Below are 19,122 nucleotides of genomic sequence, written 5' to 3'. Positions count from 1 at the left end.
AATCAGAGAATAATTGAAATATCGGCACATGTATCTATTTAAAAAATGCAATTTATTGTTATGGTCAAAAATAAATAATCGACAACTGGAGATGTCTGTCCCATTGTTGGTCGCCATAATAATAGAACGTTTTTAGTTTTTTATTGAATAGCTAAAAATTGACACCAAGGACCTTCACATTTAAAAGCATCTCTTTTAAACTTTTTGTGATAAAAACAAAATTTATTTTCGTCGCTTGCCAATACCACTGAATTTCTACCACCTTTCGTCAAAGTGCTCGATATATTTACAAATTACATATACGAAGGGGAGTATTATTATTAAAAAGTGTTTATAATATCCAAACGTAAACTCATCTTCAAACGTGTAATTACGCATCGTCACCGTGACGCTCATTAATGACACTTTCACCGAGATGCAATACTCCAGAAGCTCTGGTTATGCATCCGAGCACCGTTGCAGCTGGTGGGTGTATTGTCTTGGGAGACAAGGTCGTCTCCCTCCAGATCTTCGCGATGCTAAGATGTCTTCACAATGAATCTGCTAGGTTATATAGGGAACCCAAGAAACACGAGAAAATCAGTCTGTGCGAAACGTGTCTTAATGTGACTGCCACAATGGCAGCTATTATACAGGTACGTTAACATGTAAAAAAATAATATATGTGAGAGTGCATCCTAGGGAAAATAAGGATTAGTACGTTAATAACAATAGATTATTTTTACTCCTTCAAAGTAAGTCTTTATTAACCCATATCGATTAACTTAGCGAGTTAACAGTGGAAATGTAACCTTTTTAATTAAACAGGGATAAACCTTGAATTGCATTCATAGAAAGCTCGAGATGGAACATGCTTGTTTATTTCTTGTATTGATAAGTAATCAATAAAATAACCATATATTCCATTTCGCACAATTTTTTTTTAATTTCATAGTTGTCTCATACTAAATATTTGATCAAGCCTTAAACAGGGTGTCCCAGTATTACTCGTACATGAGATGCTACAGATTGTTGGAAGTAAATAAAACGATAAGGCTTAACTCCGTAGTCTGCAATTCCTTTTTCTATTTTCATTTTGTAAACTTTTGTATTTGTATTGATTTTCGCTAAATAAATTATTTTAGTAATCATCATCAGCTCATTTTCGATAAAAATTGATTTAACTTTCATGAAACACTTAATTTCAATCCAATATCGAATAAAAAATTTTTGGCAAATTTCACAATTTTTAAATACACTCAATTTTATTAAAAAATAAATTCTTCCTCATTATAAATTACTCCAATTTTGTAAAATGTGATTACTAAATTTGAATTTCCATCTTTTGAGAAAGAATATTCGATTATTAAGTTTCTCAATTCCACAAAGCAATATTTTGTTTTATTGTTAAATTAATAAAAAGAAAGAATAACACGTTTTGTAAACTTTTACCACATCTAGCGATTAAACGAAGCCATTATGGATAGGTACGTTTAATCATATAATAATATTTTAACTTCATAAATCTGTAATATGTGGAGAAGGATTGATGCAAAGAGCACATTGATATACAGGGTGTCCCAAAAGTGACGCCCGTCCTTCTGGGTTTTTGATTAAGGGGACAAAAACAAATCGAACATCAAGAATGGAAAATTTTAAGATTGTTTTTTTTTGTTGAATTATTCAAAAAAAATATTTAAAAAAAAACTAGAAATAAACATTTGGTCTGGGTTATTAAATAATTATGTAGTTCAGAGCGATATTTACTGCAACTGTATGTTTTTAAATGAAAACTTACTATTGCCATTGCTGGATGACGTTCCGTTAGCAGTTAGACTAAATTATTGGTTTCAACATAATGGAGCTCCATCACATTATGGTTTGCGAGTATGAAATTATCTGAATTAAAACTTCCCAGACAGATGAATTAGAAGAGGTGGACCCATAGCATGGCCTCTTAGGTCGTTAGATCTGAATCTCCTAGATTTTTTTTGGGGTTATTTAAAAGAAAATATTTACAGCAAACCTGTTGTAGATCCAGTACATGTAGTAGCCTGTATACACGCTCCTGTCGCATTAACAGACCAACAGATGCTACAAAGGGTTCAAGCTTCATTGTTGAATCATGCCTATTTTTGTCTTAGAGTAGAAGGCAACTTATTTAAACACCTTTTGTAAACACAATTTCTATTATTTAAGGACGTTATGGTTTTTTTCCTCTCCATTTTGTAAAATAGTTTTATTAAAAAAATTGTTTCTATTCATTTCAGGTAAAAATTATTCCTTACACCCAGGTACAACCGACAATCGGAAACAATACTTACCTATTATTGGTTATAAATTATTTGTCTTGGTCCCCATAAGCATAGACCTCAATTTTGAGACGAAAAAATTGGATTTTCACTTTTTTAGTTTTTTAAATAATTTTTTGAATAACTCATCAAAGAAAAACAATCGGAAAATTTTCCATTCTTGATTTTCGATTTGTTTTTGTCTCCTTAATCAAATCCCAGAAGGACGTGCGTCACTTTTGGGACACCCTGTATATGAGTCTGGAGGTAAAAAAATTTTTATGCGCAGATATCCATCACTAACAATAAGAGATGGTTATGCTAGTATTTAATTAACGTTTACACCTGTAAACGTATCAGTTAAGAATGTCTTCAAAAACGTATATTTCACTGCATGAAAAAACTAATAGTAAATTTATTTATTTATTTAACTAATTAGGTACATTGCAACATATTTTATAGGTACTGATTAATTTTCTGTTGTGTTTAATGAAACAGTTATATCTTATTTTATACATAACTGCCAAAAAAGTAGTGACAGCTTATATAATTGGGAATATACAAAATGGGGACAATGATGCAGCATATCCTGCGGTAAATTGATATGAGTTTGAGAATTATTGTTTTTCTGTTTGAAGAAGAAGCCGAGAAAAATGTTTCGCTAGTTAGAATTTCAAACGAAATATACGAGAATAAAATAAAATGTTTGGAAATTTATGTTTCCGATGTACCAGTGTATGCGTTATATATTATAGAACAAAAAGGGTTCAGCAAATTTTAATTTTTCCTCTGAACGAATGAATAAACTTTAAATTGTAGAGCAAACAGATATTAATTCTCCATTTTACAGTTATATTATTATCTGCATGCAAAAAAGTCATTAGTTCCTGTTTTTTCTCTTAATAGAGTTTGAGTAATATACCTCGTATAATGTAGGTATTAAATTACCCCCCTGATAAGGTTTTTTGATACAAATAACAATTTAAAAAAATGTTTATTAGCTCTCTTCAATACCAAAAATCTAGGTTTTCAAAATATATCTAACCTCACAAACAAGCCTCTTAACTGTTTATATTGCTTGAGCAACTACCTACTTCATGGGCTACAGAAAATTGAACTAAATTGTGCTTCATGTTTTAATTATTTTAGTAGAGTCATTCTGCCTCAGCTCCACATTTCTGTTCATTTAATGTATGGAATGGAATAAATAAGTTTCTGATTAGATTGTATTCTTCTTTTTTAAAAATGATGAAAATGCTTAATATTGAGATCAATTTAAATAGACATATTAATTAATTGATGCGTAATATATTTGCAAATAAATTATTACGGGATAATAGTAAAATTATTGTTATGTTCTGGGAAATCAACAAAATAAAATTTCTGGTACATATTAATAAATTATTTGATGATCTACGCATTTATTATAAATTATAGGATAGTAAAGCAAATTCTAGTTTCAAAGGTAGGTATACAGTTTCCGTGTAGTTAAGTAAATGATTAAAACTTTAATATACGGTTTGCCTTCGGGAAATAGCCTTCTTTGGCATAAATCATTTACAAATATTTTCATGTCATTATCTGAAATGATTCCAGGGAAATAAGCAAAATTCCATTTTGACAGGCTATACATGAAAAAAGCACAGTCCAGAGCTACAATGTTCATAAACAAGTATTTTTTCTATTCATTCCTGCAATTTTTGAAGGCTATATATTTCTGACATTTTTTAAAATGGAGAGGGAGAGAGAGAAATATTCTGAAAATCTTTTGAGATATTTGAAAATAAAGGATGATGCTGAATTCCCTATTTTTTGAGATTGACGGTCATTGAAAAAATACAAAATTTAAAATTTCAAGACTGAATACTCAAATATCTAGTTTTATGCATGTTTTATATGTTTATGGACATGTATGTATATCTGGAAATATGGATTATGTTTTTATACATAAGAATGGAATTCTTGTCTATATTGTATTCATCTGAAACCGTATTCCAATAGACCTCAAAATTTCACAAAATTCAGAAGGCTCATTGTTTATTTTTATTTTAGTTATTCTATTTGTTACTTACCGAGCCACATTAAAAATGTGCCTCCACTTTAAGACAGAATTTGATAAATACCATCGATAGATATGTATAAAACACACAAAATCATACAATTAAACTAATTAAAGCATAAAACGGAAAAACAGTTTTTTCTCAAAAGAAGGGTCTACGTCTTTAATAATATCACAGCCGCACAAAAAAAAAGCCCAAACCCAAGAGAGCCACATATCATTTCCGATTGAATTCAGTGCTCTGAACACGATCCTGTAATCAAAATTCATGACCACCACAAATTTCGGAGAAAAGTTAAATTTTTAGGTGAAACTGGTCCAAAGATAGGCCATGACTTTTCTAAATGTTGTCTCAATATATCTTTTTCGTAGTATTTTGAGGCGCTGAACACACATCACCAAAATACTACGAAAATGATATATTTGGACAAAAATTAGGAAAAAATCAGTTTCGACGCATTTTCGACACAAATAGTGTATTTTTTGAGTAATATCGAGATCATGGGTAAATTTTACCATTGGCATCGTATTCAGCGTCTGAAAATACTACGAAAATGATATATTTGGACACAATTTAGAAAAAAATTAATCAGTTTTTACATATATTTGGCTAGTTTTCACGCAATTAGTGGACATTCTGAAAAATATCGAGGTGATGGGTAAATCTTACTAATGGCATCGTGTTCAGCACCTTAATATACTAAACAAATTGTATATTTGGACAAAATTTAGGGAAAAATCAGATTTGACCCATATTTAGGCGTTATCACCCAAAAATTTCGCTTTTCTCCGGAATTCATCGACAGGTCATGAATTTTGGTTACCAGATCGTGTTCAACGCATTGATACCTTCGGAAATGATATTTAGCTCTCTTTGATTTGAACTTTTTTGTGTGGCTGTTTAATTTATATCATTTTTATGTGAAATTATGAATTTCTTCCAGGTTTGATCAATACGAAGGCGTCATAATATCAATTTATAAAAAGCAATATTTGCACCTCCAGAAATGCAACTGAGTATCTCAAATTTATAGATTTCTCAATTAATAAAACAATAAATCAACAAAATTTGCATGAATCATAATATATCAAGTAGGTACTTTAATTTTAATGGAACTTTTTTATGTAACCTAAAAATATTTAAAAGTTTGGAATAAAATCATATTCCACGTGAAAAATAAAAGCAACAATATAAAAATATTCTGAATTAAACGCATTTGTTACTACGATAGCGAAAACAAACACATCACTTTACATTAAAATGGTTCAATTTGAACTGAACTGAACATAAAGTTGTTCATGAGTAAGGAAATAACATTTTCTTCTTGAACTCTCAAAAAATTTAACATTATCATCTATTGCTACCAAATAAGGATACTATACAGGGTGTCCGGAAATTCATGCAACAAAATTTGGTCATAGATTCTTAAGACAAATTTAGGGGACCCGTATTTTTTCTTTTTGCTAACTGGCCCTCTCTTTCGGAGTTACAACCCCCTTAAATCTGCCCCTAAAAAGTCTTTTTTATATCTCAAAACCGTGTTGTACGAGAATCACTAAATTTGGTACACAATGACATGTGGAATCTCACAGTGCTACGCTTTTTGGCGAGAAACCCCCTTAAGACACTTTTTCGTGATCTCCCTTTTCTTTGGAACCAGAAAAATTTGGTCGCAAATTTGATTTTTTTTTTAATTTATTAGTTAGCTAGAAAGCCATTTAATATAGAAACTTGTTTGTCTCATGGTATTTGTTTCGTAAAACGAAATGTTTTTGAGGAAAATGGCGAATTACGATATGCATTCGATCACATTTTGACATTTTTCTCGAAAACAATGCGTTTTACGAAAAAAGTATAAAGAGACAAAAAATTCCCAAATTTAATGGCTTTCTAGTGAACTAGTAATTTTTAACAAATTTAAATAGGCGTTCAAATATGTTTAGCTCCAAAGACAAGGGGGCCCACGGAAAATTGTCTTAAGGGGGTTCCCCGCCAAAAAAGTAGCACCATCAGATTCCACATGTCATAAAACCCATGTGTACCAAATTTAGTGATTCTCGTACAGCAGGGTTCTGAGATATAAAAAAAAAGATTACTCTTAGGAGCGGACTTCGGGGGGCTGTAACTCCGAAAGAGGGGGGGCCACTTGGCAAAAATAAAAAATACGGGTCCCCTTAATTTGACTTAAGAATCTGTGACCAAATTTTGTTGCATGAATTTCGGGACACCCTGTACTATATTTTTATTATAAGCATACTATTCTTACCGTTATTGTGTATGTGTAAAAGACTATAAAATTGTTTCTAATACGAATTCGAAAGCAGCACAGGTCAATTAACGACTCTAGTTCATTTTCATATTTAAAAGTGACACTATAATGTTACAAGATTACACGGATAAAGGAACTTCCTGTTTCCATATATAAATTAACAAAACATTTCCGGGAATATGAAAGACTTAATAGATCCTTCTTCCTGTACTGATTTTTGCCCAATATTTAACGACAAATTAATAAAAACAGTATAAAATTGTTTGCCGAATTTGTCTATAGGATTGTTTCCATGATCTATACATTTTCCTATATTTGTCTATAAAATACTAAATATATATGATATAACATGCTAACATATTTGGTACCAATATTAGTTACTACAATATCCTGTCTTATTTTGGTTAATTGATATCTTAAGGTTTATAATGTGTTGTTTATTTATATTACTCTTTACTCCAAGATGCTACTCTGATGAAAAACATATGTTTGTTATGAACAAGGAAAGCGTATCCATCCTAATGTAATTATTTGGTAAATAGCGCAAAGAAGATTGCGTCAGATTTCACCCAGAAGAACTATTATTGTTATTTGTCAAGAAAATTATCATAATTTCTGTTATAATGTTAGCTATTGTTCCAGTTTCAGGTTAAATTAGTTATTATATGGTACTCAACTGTAATTTACTGTAAAATTACAGTTTTACCTGTTTATTAAGTTACAGCAGCTATTTTTGTTAAATAATACTTTAAATGTCCATCTAGATTCATGAAAAGTATAATTATCACTTTGTCACAACTCTATTTGATATTAAACTCTAACGAGTAACATATTTTCTATTCTCATTAAATAAAAATTATGAAAGAATATAATATTTTATATTAATTGTAATGTATGTTTAATACGTTCAAAATTAAATTATTTATAATGTAAAATCTTCCGTTTAATGACTAAAATATATATAGACACATCTAGAGGAAAATGCACATTATATAATTATTGCTAATTGCACAAATTACTACTAGAAATTATATAATTAATTTTTGTTTATTTTTACAGATAATTTTATGCATTTTCGTCCTAACACAGTGGAAGACTATACAATGTACTGAGTCTGAAATTGACGCCAAAGAAGAGAAATCTGAGGAGTTAGTTCAGTCCGAATCCAAAGACGGAAAATTAGAAATAATTAAACGCATTAAGAAAATTAACGACGACGGTTCTTACACGATAGGTTACGAAGCAGATGATGGATCCTTTAAAATTGAAAGCAGAGATGTTCTTGGACAAATAAAAGGAACGTACGGTTTCGTCGACGAAGAAGGTCAAATTAAAAGAGTTTCCTATAGCACTAGCAACTCAAGCGAATTAATTACGAGACCGGAACCGTCATCTGTTGTTCAACGAATACCAAATAAAAACAAAACTACAACAAGAATACCAGTGACAACTCAATCCACACCCACGACTACTTCAAATTCTGTAATACAAAGTATAGCCAGAAGGCGAGCTTCTATAGCTACAAGTACCACAACGCAAAGACCGAATTATAACGATGTAATAAATGTTGCAGCAAGAACAACCAATAGATCCAGTCCGATTACGTACACTTCGGCTCCACCAAGGGTGCTTGTACAGAGCAGAACTCCTATCACATCCACAGTGGCCACCCAAACACATACTGCTAAGTCAGAAGGTCAACTTATTAGACCAGAAACAGTTACACAAAAACCTACCGAGCTACCACTTTTCAGAAGGTTAGCTTTTAAACAGTTAGAAGATGACAAACCTGTCACTGAAGAACCTGAATCTGAAGGTACAGGAAATATTCTAAGAAGACAATTGTCCCAGGAAAATACACGTGACTATAATGTACAAGAACATCTTTATAGTTTACAGCAGTCTTTGGGACATGATACTACTGATGTATACAGTTCTTCCATGACCACAGGAACACCCAGGCCATTATTTACCACTACAAATAGACCCAGAATTGTAGCGATACCTAGTCCGAGTACTACTTCCTTGAATGTCCCTAGACCTACTATAAGATACCCCCTAAATTATCAAAGAAACGTACTGCAAGATTTGGAAAGAAATAGTCCAGATTATTCACATGAAACTACTACGAACCAACCAGTTTCGGTACCGTCTACTCAATCTCCCACTTCAGCAGATCAAATTCCACCCAATAAAGCAGACCAGCAAGAGCTCCTAGTTGCTATAAAACATCCATTCCAAAGAGGGACCATTTTAGTACCACTCAGCCAGCTTCAAGGACGATTAGTTCCAATAGAAAATATGAGAGACATAAACGAGCCTCAAAAACAATATACAAGTCAGCAAGAGTCATTCTTTAGAGAAACAGCAACTAGACCTAATATAATAGAAATTGAACAGCAGCAAGCAGTTGTAAGACGATTGCCTCCTCCACCTTTAAGGCCTATTCCAGTGCAAGTAGATGAGAATGGTTTTATAAGGGAAATACCACGTCAGGTTCAAACTTATCCCGTTCCCCTTCCTGTACCTGTAATGCCAATGCCTAAACATGTCAATAAAGAAATTGACAACGATATAGATAATATTGAGCCACCCGTCAGTACAAGAGATTTCCAGAAGCTATTACAGCAACTAATCGTTCGGCAAAGTAGATTAGAAAAAATTAGTGCTCTAACTAGACAACGGGAGTTATATCTTCAAGATCAACAACAACAACAGCAGCAACAAAGGTATCGGACTGTATACTCAGAAACACCAGAACAGTATTATGTAAGAAGAGAACCAACTCAAAGTAATGGGCCAGTACAATTTATTCAACGTAGACCAGAAGACGACTCGCAAAGATTGACAACGCAACAGTTTTTTGAACATAAAGCAGTTCCTGTTAGATCTCAACAAATATACGAAAACCACTACGACCAACAGTCATACAGACCAAACAGGCGAGTTGCTAGATTGTTACCTTCCAAATCCCAACAAAAACAGCAAGAGTTACAAGAGGAATATCTACCACCTGATGTAAGGGAGATGCTGTTGCTACGTATGCTTCAACTTGCCATAAATCCAGCTCTACCTCTTGATGACGATAAATTTGATTTACCAACAGCAGCAACACAAGTGAAGAGGATGCCTGTGAGGAATGTTGAAATATTAGGGGAGGAAGAACCTGAAGAACCACGAAGGAGACCAGAAAGGTCTAAGAGGTACAGGGAGTTTGAAAGAGATTATGAATAGTTTTCACAGTATTATTCAATTTTGTACATTCATAGTCGATTAATGAAAACTTCTTGGTATATTATTTTTACTGTTTAATAGACCTGTTAAAAGCAATGTATTGTACCTAACAAAATTATTATTATATGAAGGCATGTATCATGTCTATGAGAAATTTAATAAGCGGCTATTTTTTAGTTAATTGAAAAGTGAATGAAGTGGTAAAGTAATTTACATTATTAATTAGGATTGAAATGTAAATGTACTCATAAGAGACTACAGATTATGGAAATACAAGTAACAGTTGGGTAGTACTGACATGAATATTATCGAAAATTAAAATTTGTTATATTACGAAGAAAATCCCCTCTTGGCAAGTCATATTAAACTATTTTCTAATAAGTTTAACTATGATTGTACAAATAAACCTCCCACTATGAAAATATAAGCCAGTAAATTATAAGTTATTTCCATTTCAGTCTTCATATTTTATAGGTGTATTTTCTCCTAATTACTAATATGAATACTATTAAAAAACATGTATAAAAACTGTTTTCTATAGCATATAGAGATTCATGTCCGAACATTTTACTAATTGTATTTTCATCTTTATAACTATTTTCAAAAGCTACAAATTATTAGCCCGATTGGATTTAATTTTTCAGCATAGATCCAGAATAAGCTAACTGTGAATGTTATTTTATAAAAAAAAAAACTACTAGACCAGGTCTAACTTTTGGTGATACTGATGTAGATATATTTATTAATATTTTTTTACTTATTTATATAACAGTTCATTACTTCCTTACAATGGTTTTGAATCTGCTGTAATTGTGTAAATATTGCATAAAAGTTACCAAAGATGTGAACCGTTTTCCTGAGAAATATTAAGACATATTATTTTAATAAAACAATAAATGCATATTCATGTAGTATTATTTCCTAATCCTGGTTTTACTAGATATAGTATTATATATGTTAATAAGGCAAAATTTAATCATTGTATGTCACACACTATATTATCCAATAAACAATGCCTTTTGTAATATAATACTGACAACTACATCCGAGGTATTGTTTACATTATCCAGAAAATTCTCACCTGAGAAAAATTTCTAAATTATTCAGGTATGAGTATTAAATATAATTATCGCACAGCAAAAATTTCATAAAAACGAAACTGAAGTAAGTTGAAGTGAAGAACCAATAATAACAGACCCACAAAAAAAAATTGAAAATACCAGAGACTAGACCACCCTATCCGTATGTATTTTGACGCGCTGAAACCGAATCCGGAGTCAAAATTACTCCATCACCCTCCAGTTTCTTTTAAATCGCGAAAAACTACCCCAAAAACACGGAAAATCTTCAAATTCTCGCTTGAGCACGGGTCCGAAGGTTGAGATAAACGTGAAAACCAGCACAATAAGAATATTTTATATGTATTTTGACGAGCTAAAACCGAATTGTCAGATACAATCCCTGTTTAGAAAATTCAAATTTACCAAAAATGTAGCATAAGTCATCTCTTTGAAAAGGAAATATCTTCTCCTACTGAATCCTCATTGGAGAGGCTTCATTAATTGTGCTTGCAACCAGGGCACCTCCTCGTGGTGACGGTGGGCAACAGCTGACACTGGCTAAGTCACCTTCGGACCCGTGCGCAAACGAGCATTTGAAGATTTTCCGTGTTTTTGGGGTAGTTTTTCGCGATTTAAAAAAACTGGAGGGTGATGGAGCAATTTTGGCTCGGGATTTGGTTTTAGCTCGTCAAAATACATATAAAATAGTCTTACTGTGCTGGTTCTCACGTTTATCTCAACCTTCGAACCCGTGCTCAGGCGAGAATTTGAAGATTTTCCTTGTTTTTGAGGTAGTTCTTCGCGATTTAAAAAAAACTGGAGGGTGATGGAGCAATTTTGACTCCGGATTCGATTTCAGCTCGTCAAAATACATAAGGATAGGTGGGTCCAGTCTCTGGTATATTCAACATTTTTTTTGTGGGTCTGTGTGTGTTGTGGGTGGGTAATTAGCGGTGTTCTTTTAAACGGAATGGAGCAAAGATGTAAGGACATTCATATAAATTGTTACTACATAGATAATGTATTTAATCTGTTTTCAAATTTGAAATTTTTCTTTATTTGACTTTTGACAAAGTATTAAAACAATTTACTCAAGGACAGACTCGAGTCTAGACGGTTCCTCTATCGGTTCCAGTTCAGACTCAATATCACCTGGTGCATTCCAGTCTTGTATTGAGCCACTGCCCATGACCATGAAGAAAGTAGCAGTAGTTAACAAAACTGCAGATGAAACTCCAAAAACCAGTCTCCACCAACCTGCAAACTATATAATAAATATAGCATACAAAAAATAAAATGTTTATTTTAGTGATGGGATTTGTTTGAGGATGGTCTTAAATTAATTTTAGGAGGGTACTTACAATATTTTTTTTTGATTTGAACGCCCCTGAGAAAATATTCAAATCTCAAAATGGCCGAAAAAATTCTTGATGTATATGCAAATTTAAAAAAATGTTGATATTTGCTACATTATTTGGGTACCTTTTTACTTCGGCAATTTCCAGTTTCCATTTTGCGTGTTATAAATGCCAAACATACATTTTCTTTTATTTAAAAAGCAAACAACTGTATTACACCATATGAACTTCAAATATTTTAATATTAAAATTAAAAAAAAATGTTTGAAGCACAATTTGATACTACTGCAGTGACAATTTGTGATGCTAGGTATAAAATGACAAAACAGTACTAATTTACTCCATCTTCCTCTACTTGGCAATCGCATGAAAGAAACAGTGGATACAAAATTAAGTTCATTTTAAAATTAAATACAGGGTGTAACTAAATAAGTGTAAAACATTTAAGGGGGTGATTCCTCATCGAAAAAAAGATAGGATCTTTCATATAAAGAAACTTCATTGGAGCATCCCTTGTTAAGATACAGCCCCTTAAAGGGGGTACATAAAATTTGTTTAACAATTTTTTTCACAAGCACTAAACAAGTTACAATATTGAAATTAACCTGACATTTTCTACTACCAAAAAGACACTTAGCCAGTAATTTATTTGGTTTACCCCATGGTAGTAAGGGGTGGAAAACGCAACCCCTAAAATTTATTTCCAACGTAATTTTTTGTCTTATTATTTTTTTACCATTTAAAAAATTATTTCCGATAGCCTGTTTCATTCTAAAAAAAAATGTCTCTTGAATTTTTTGCCCAAATTAAACCAGTTCGCAGTAAAAAATTATTTTACGAACAACTACAGAGATACATCGTCATAAATGCGGACTGGATTTACTGTTATTTTGTAGTTACTACCTGCATTAAATGATTAAAGGGGAATAATCAAAACTAATTTAATAATAACAAAACATACAACATGTAGAAATCATAGTAAATGTTCAATATGTCTACCTTCAGACATTACGCATGCGTCTAGACGTCGGCGCATTGAGCCACGTATTCGCTCAAATATTCCTGGAGTCTCTCTAATTACCCTGCACGCATCGATAATGCGGTTTCTTAAGTCCTCTACATCGCGAACAGGAGTACGATAAACCAAATGCTGCAAATGGCCCCAAGTAGACAAATCCAGAGGATTGAGATCCGGGGATCGAGCGGGCCAATTCTGTGGTCCTCCTCGACCTATCCACTGATTTGCATATGTTTCAGTTAAATGCTGACGTGCTACTTGACTAAAATGGGCGGGAGCCCCATCATGCATAAAAACCATATCCCTTCTGACGCCCAAAGGAACTTCCTCCAGCAGTACGGGGGGATGCACTTTTCTTAAAAATTGAACGTATGCCTCACCATTTAATCGAGGAGGTAGAAAATGAGGCCCAATTAAATAATCCCCAATAACTCCGACCCACACCTTAAGAGAAAACTGTTCTTGATGGTTAGTTTCGACAATAGCGTGATGGTTTTCATCAGCCCATATGTGGTAATTATGAAAATTAATAATCTTGTCCCGAGAAAAACTACATTCGTCTGTGAATTCGATCGTCTTCAGAAAGTCACGATTTCTTCTAATCATTTCCAGCATCCAATTGCAAAATTCAAGACGGTTCGGAAAGTCTCGCGGTAACAGTGCCTGTACTCGTTGCAGATGGTAAGGGTATAAGAGATGTTCCTTTAAAATTCGAAATACCGTCATATGATCAACATTTAGCTGGAAAGCAATCTTTCTAGTACTGGTAGTAGGTTGTTCTTCTATCAAATTAAGTACTGCTGCCTCAAGCTGTGGTGTTCTTACTTCTCGATGGCGACCACAATCCTGCGTTCTTTTGTTGAATGAACCATATTCACGTAATCGTTGATGAAGTCAGACAAATATTCTATGTGAAGGATGCTGCCGTTGAGGATACATTTCAGCATATCTTGTAGAAGCTTCTAACCCATTCCCCTGCGACAGACCGTAAACGTAATGCATATCAGCCATTTCCTCATTTGTGTATGCCATTTTAATAACAAGTGAATTATTAAAGTAACAAATTAAGAACAGAACAATACACAATTAGTATTACTTCAATTTCAAAAATTTACAAACTGACAGCTTGATTCCAATTTAATTGTCAGTATCGCTAATGGCGGCCTACTAGATAAATTAGTTTCGTATTTTCGTTTTATGGCGATATGTATCTTGTTCGTAAAATAATTTTTTGCTGCGAACTGGTTTAATTTGGGCAAAAAATTCAAGAGACATTTTTTTTTAGAATGAAACAGGCTATCGGAAATAAATTTTTAAATGGTAAAAAAATAATAAGACAAAAAATTACGTTGGAAATAAATTTTAGGGGTTGCGTTTTCCACCCCTTACAACCATGGGGTAAACCAAATAAATTACTGGCTAAGTGTCTTTTTGGTAGTAGAAAATGTCAGGTTAATTTCAATATTGTAACTTGTTTAGTGCTTGTGAAAAAAATTGTTAAACAAATTTTATGTACCCCCTTTAAGGGGCTGTATCTTAACAAGGGATGCTCCAATGAAGTTTCTTTATATGAAAGATCCTATCTTTTTTTCGATGAGGAATCACCCCCTTAAATGTTTTACACTTATTTAGTTACACCCTGTATATTTCAAATCAAAATTCAATGACATTTGATAATAAATTGTTTTCTACTTTCATGGCTAATTTTGATGTTTTTTCTTTTAATTTCAAAATATCTAAAATGATTTGAAAAAAAGCTAATCTAAAATAATTATGAGTAACGGCCAGTTTCACAATCGTTGGTTATCTTTTTGGTAAGGTAACCTTGACCCAAGAGTTGACTGGTGGTTAAACAATTCATTCAAGTAAGCCAACCTGGGGTTAAGCTCATTTTTAGAATGTTGTTACGAATTTATTGCAATAGACATGTGCCAAAATTTAGAAGAATAGGAAGAAATAATTTGTAGTAACAGATTTGGTGACAGTGCTACTTAATTTACGTATTACTTGGCATAATATACTGTGCTATTAAACTTTTTAGCATGGAAGATAAGTGCAATAAGAAGTGCAATAATAAGAATAGTAATAATTCTCACTACTCTACTTGCTGTGGCTTTACTAACTCCACAGAAATCTGGAGAGGTTCTTAGAAAAGATTCATTAACAAAAAAATGTTATGTCAAAAGTAGCATTGAGGTAGTTATTTCTACATAGGAAAATAAAGAGTATTGTAATTTCCAAAACATATAGAAATATAGTGTGTACCTTTGCGTACGGTGATTAATAATATCCTATATTTCTTCTAAAAAATATTCTACTGTACGTGGGGAAAGCCTAAATCTTGTGAAAAAATCATATTCTTCCAAAAAAGTTGGTCTTTGAAAATTCGTAGTCTCCTAACCTCCTCATCGCTACTGCAAGCATTTATATTTTTAATGACAGTTACCTCTTTATAGATTAACTTTAACTACAAATCTTCAGGTTAACTTACACCTAAGGTTCTGGTTAACTTTGTCATAACATAACCAAGACATTGAAGTTAACCAGATGTCGTGAAACAGCTTACTTGCAGTTAACCTTTGGTAAGGAATTAACTACTAGTTAACCACAGATTGTGAAACTGGGTGTTAAAAGGTAAATTCGTCAAATCAATTTTTCTATATACCCGATATTTTATTTGTAATAACAATATTTATGATGCTATTTTAATAGCCTGACACTGCACCCTATTGATTTTTTATATTTTTATCTTGAAACTTAATGGAAATGGATATACCCACTGTTTTCACTAATACTCTATAATCAAAATAGTTACCGATCCATGTAATCCTTCAGACACAACATAATTTGCTGCTAGAAGTCCTGCTGCTCCAACAGTTTGGCATAAACCAAATACTGTTCCTAAACAAACAAAATTAATTTTTAAAATAGATGTAAAAAATACATATCCATCAACATTCTAAGAATGTTTGTGTAATGTTTGATTTTATTGTGTGAATTCAGATTTCAAAACAACAAATAGTGAAAAACATTTTTAGTGCCTAGATTAGTTAAAATCAAATATGCCATATGTCGAAAAAATTAAATTGAAGGAATATCATATTGAAATAGTTTTGTTATATCTTCATAAGGAGTCAGAATTGGCTCTTAGTTAAATTAAATGTTTGTTGTTAATTTTGACTTAGAAACACCCTGTAGAAGTTTGACACTCGAGTTAAGAGATATACAGAAGACAAGTTTTATACCATCATCATCATCACAGGAAAATTACCTTGGTGGTATCATAACTGCGGAAATGCATATTTTAATCAAAAAAATAATTTTGTTGTTCTCTATATCTGCTGTAATAATGGCGTTAAATGTGATTATTCTTTGCATTGTTCTAGCTTTGTTTTATGCGCCTGAAGTGTGTGTTAATAGTGGTTGAGTAGAAACCGTTTTGATTTTGTAACTGCTGCCTAGGTATCAATGTTGTAATTGCTTGAATACGAGGAAAGTGGTAAAATAATGGACTATGAAGAGCATAACTTTAATAAACAGTAAAACTATGAAAGTATAACATTGGCCTAAGCAGCGAAGTGTAACAAATGAAATGACGAACATAATGCCTGCCAAAGTGAAATACTTTAGTACTAGTCTAAATTAAAACAAAATCAATATCATATTTTCATAACTATGTCAAAAGCAACAATAATAAGATTTCATTTTTTTAATTTACTAAATCAATTTATTTTGAACCGCTTACTTTTGTCTGCATAATATGCACATGCCTAACTGAGGACAAAGTTAAGTAATTTCGTATCTTGCTAATCTATATTTTTTTAAGATATTCACATAAAAATACAAGTAGTACCACTGTCCTCTGTTAAAGATAATGGACGGACCGTCGTTGCAAGTTTTATATGATCAGATAAACAACTTACGCGCAAGATATATAGTAGATATATACATGTAATAGGTTCTTATACATATTACGATTTTAAGAGAATTTGTACTAAGTATAAAATATTTCAAAAAAATTGTTACTTAAAAAATACATCTGTCTGTTTGTAACACAAATAAACTTCAATAATGTCAACAAATTATAATAGGCAGGTATTGAGCATGAACCTTCAACCTTATGGTTTCAACCCAAAATAAGGCTCAACATTTTTCTGTCCTATTTTTATTTCTTAATCAAATACACTTTTTATGTACTTCTCACTTGGTTTTTACCTACATTTTGTTTTTTTTTAATAATATTACTAAAACTTTAAAAAAATGAGTAAAGGAGGAGGGTCAATATTTTTTTAACCTATAACAACAACATTAAATCGATTCTAAGCAAAACCGATTAAATCCCTCCACCCACAACACTAAAAAACTCTTAGTAATAAAACCATGTTTCTTACATCTGATGCACAGAATCATACAAATAACATTTTAAATGTACAAATTAAGTAAAATATACTTGCTTATAGTCATAAAAAAGCTTTTACCTCTGCCCCTTCCACCCTTTTCCCCCTTCTACGTAACCCTTGAAAGAAGAATATCAAAGAGATTTCACAAAAATATTTATTTATTTATCAGTCTAATATAAACAATATTGAAATGTTTCGTTTAAAAATAGGTCAATCCACCTCCTTCTATTCCTATATATCCCGTATATCTCTTTCTTCCTTGTACCTCCATCTTGTTTCTCCAACTTTTATAAACAGGCATAAAAATATGGTTTAAGTATAATATTAATGTTCATTTCTAATATTTTTTGCCTCTCACTGTTTGGGGTGCTGGTTGAAAGTGAGATATGTTAGTTTATAGTGAGAAATAAAGTGTTGTTTGTGTGAATAAAGTGTGAAATAAATGTTTTTACATTATGTAGAATTCCTCTTATATTCAATTCTTTACTTCAGTGTCTTTTAGAGGTTATGCAGTGAGTGGGAGGGGGAGTAGAGGAGGAAAAGAGTAAGAGTTTGCTTTTATGATTATAAATAAGTGTCTTTAATCAGATGTAAGAAACATCGTTTTATTACATTTTTTTTAATGTTTTGGTTTGGGGGCTGTATCCGTTTTGCCTAGAATCGATTTAATATTGTTTCTGAAGGTCCAAAAAACATAATCGATATGATTAGGATGAATTTCCCATAGGGTCGAAAACCGGTCGTACTGACCCTCCTCCTTTGTGATGCTATTAATAATATTTAAAAATTTAATGATATTTTTGAGTTTAACTCAAGTAGTTTGAAAAAATTTTTTTATTTACTATGTACTTACTATATTATAATACTAAATAGTTATTAAACATTAGGCTCTGTATAAAGATCTTTTAAACCGCATCTGCAATACCCATCTATTGCAACATTATTAAAAAAAGACGTACCTGGTACATATTTATAAAATACAATACTGTGGGATGTGCAAATCATGAGGTTTATTAGAAATTAAACTTGCAAGTTTCTCTATAATTAACTTATTATTTTTATTTTGTGGAGTAATAGTTTTCAGTATCTCCCAAACAGAGACACCTGAATTGATATGTCAGTATAATTTAATTAAAGTTATTATAAGCTTATATTGTAGTACTATTATCAAATTTAATTACGCGAATCATTAAAAATATTGTTTTGTTCTAATTTGCGATATTATACAGAGTGATCCATTAACGGTATCGAGCGGCTGTATATAGAAAACTAGACGTGCTACGATTATGGGGTAAAAAATATATTAACAAATACGACCAAACGAAATTGATTAAAAATATTTTCAAGTTTGTAACTTCACCGTTAGGGGGCGCAATTGCTATAGTGTTACAGAAAATTGTCGGTTTTTCGAAATTTCGCTTATATAACCTAATTTGAAAATACATTTTTTAG

General features: G+C 31.9%; 2 protein-coding genes across 4 annotated transcripts in view; one reads left to right on the top strand and one right to left on the bottom strand.

Annotated features, from left to right (window-relative positions):
• Positions 1-398: 398 nt before the first annotated feature.
• On the top strand, positions 399-9,833 carry LOC108909790. The gene is made up of 4 exons (XM_018714216.1): positions 399-635; positions 2,250-2,332; positions 3,912-3,942; positions 7,746-9,833. The coding sequence occupies exons 1-4, from the start codon at positions 399-401 to the stop codon at positions 9,831-9,833; spliced, it is 2,439 nt and encodes an 812-aa protein (XP_018569732.1).
• A 2,094-nt stretch (positions 9,834-11,927) lies between these two features.
• The window catches only part of LOC108909792 (sialin-like), a 29,205-nt gene continuing 22,010 nt past the window's right edge, over positions 11,928-19,122 (bottom strand). For 2 of the 3 annotated variants that reach the window (XM_018714219.1, XM_018714220.1), the window contains exons 9-10: positions 16,086-16,171; positions 11,928-12,158 (exon numbers count right to left, since the gene is read on the bottom strand). In XM_018714219.1, the coding sequence (XP_018569735.1) occupies positions 11,982-12,158; positions 16,086-16,171 (263 nt within the window). In that variant the 3' untranslated portion in view covers positions 11,928-11,981. The remainder of the gene's footprint in view (positions 12,159-16,085; positions 16,172-19,122) is intronic. The other variant, XM_018714221.1, reaches the window with a different exon arrangement.

Source organism: Anoplophora glabripennis, unplaced genomic scaffold, assembly GCF_000390285.2.
Source record: "Anoplophora glabripennis isolate ALB-LARVAE unplaced genomic scaffold, Agla_2.0 scaffold482, whole genome shotgun sequence".
Classification (NCBI taxonomy): domain Eukaryota; kingdom Metazoa; phylum Arthropoda; class Insecta; order Coleoptera; family Cerambycidae; genus Anoplophora; species Anoplophora glabripennis.
This window is presented reverse-complemented; position numbering and strand designations above follow the sequence as displayed.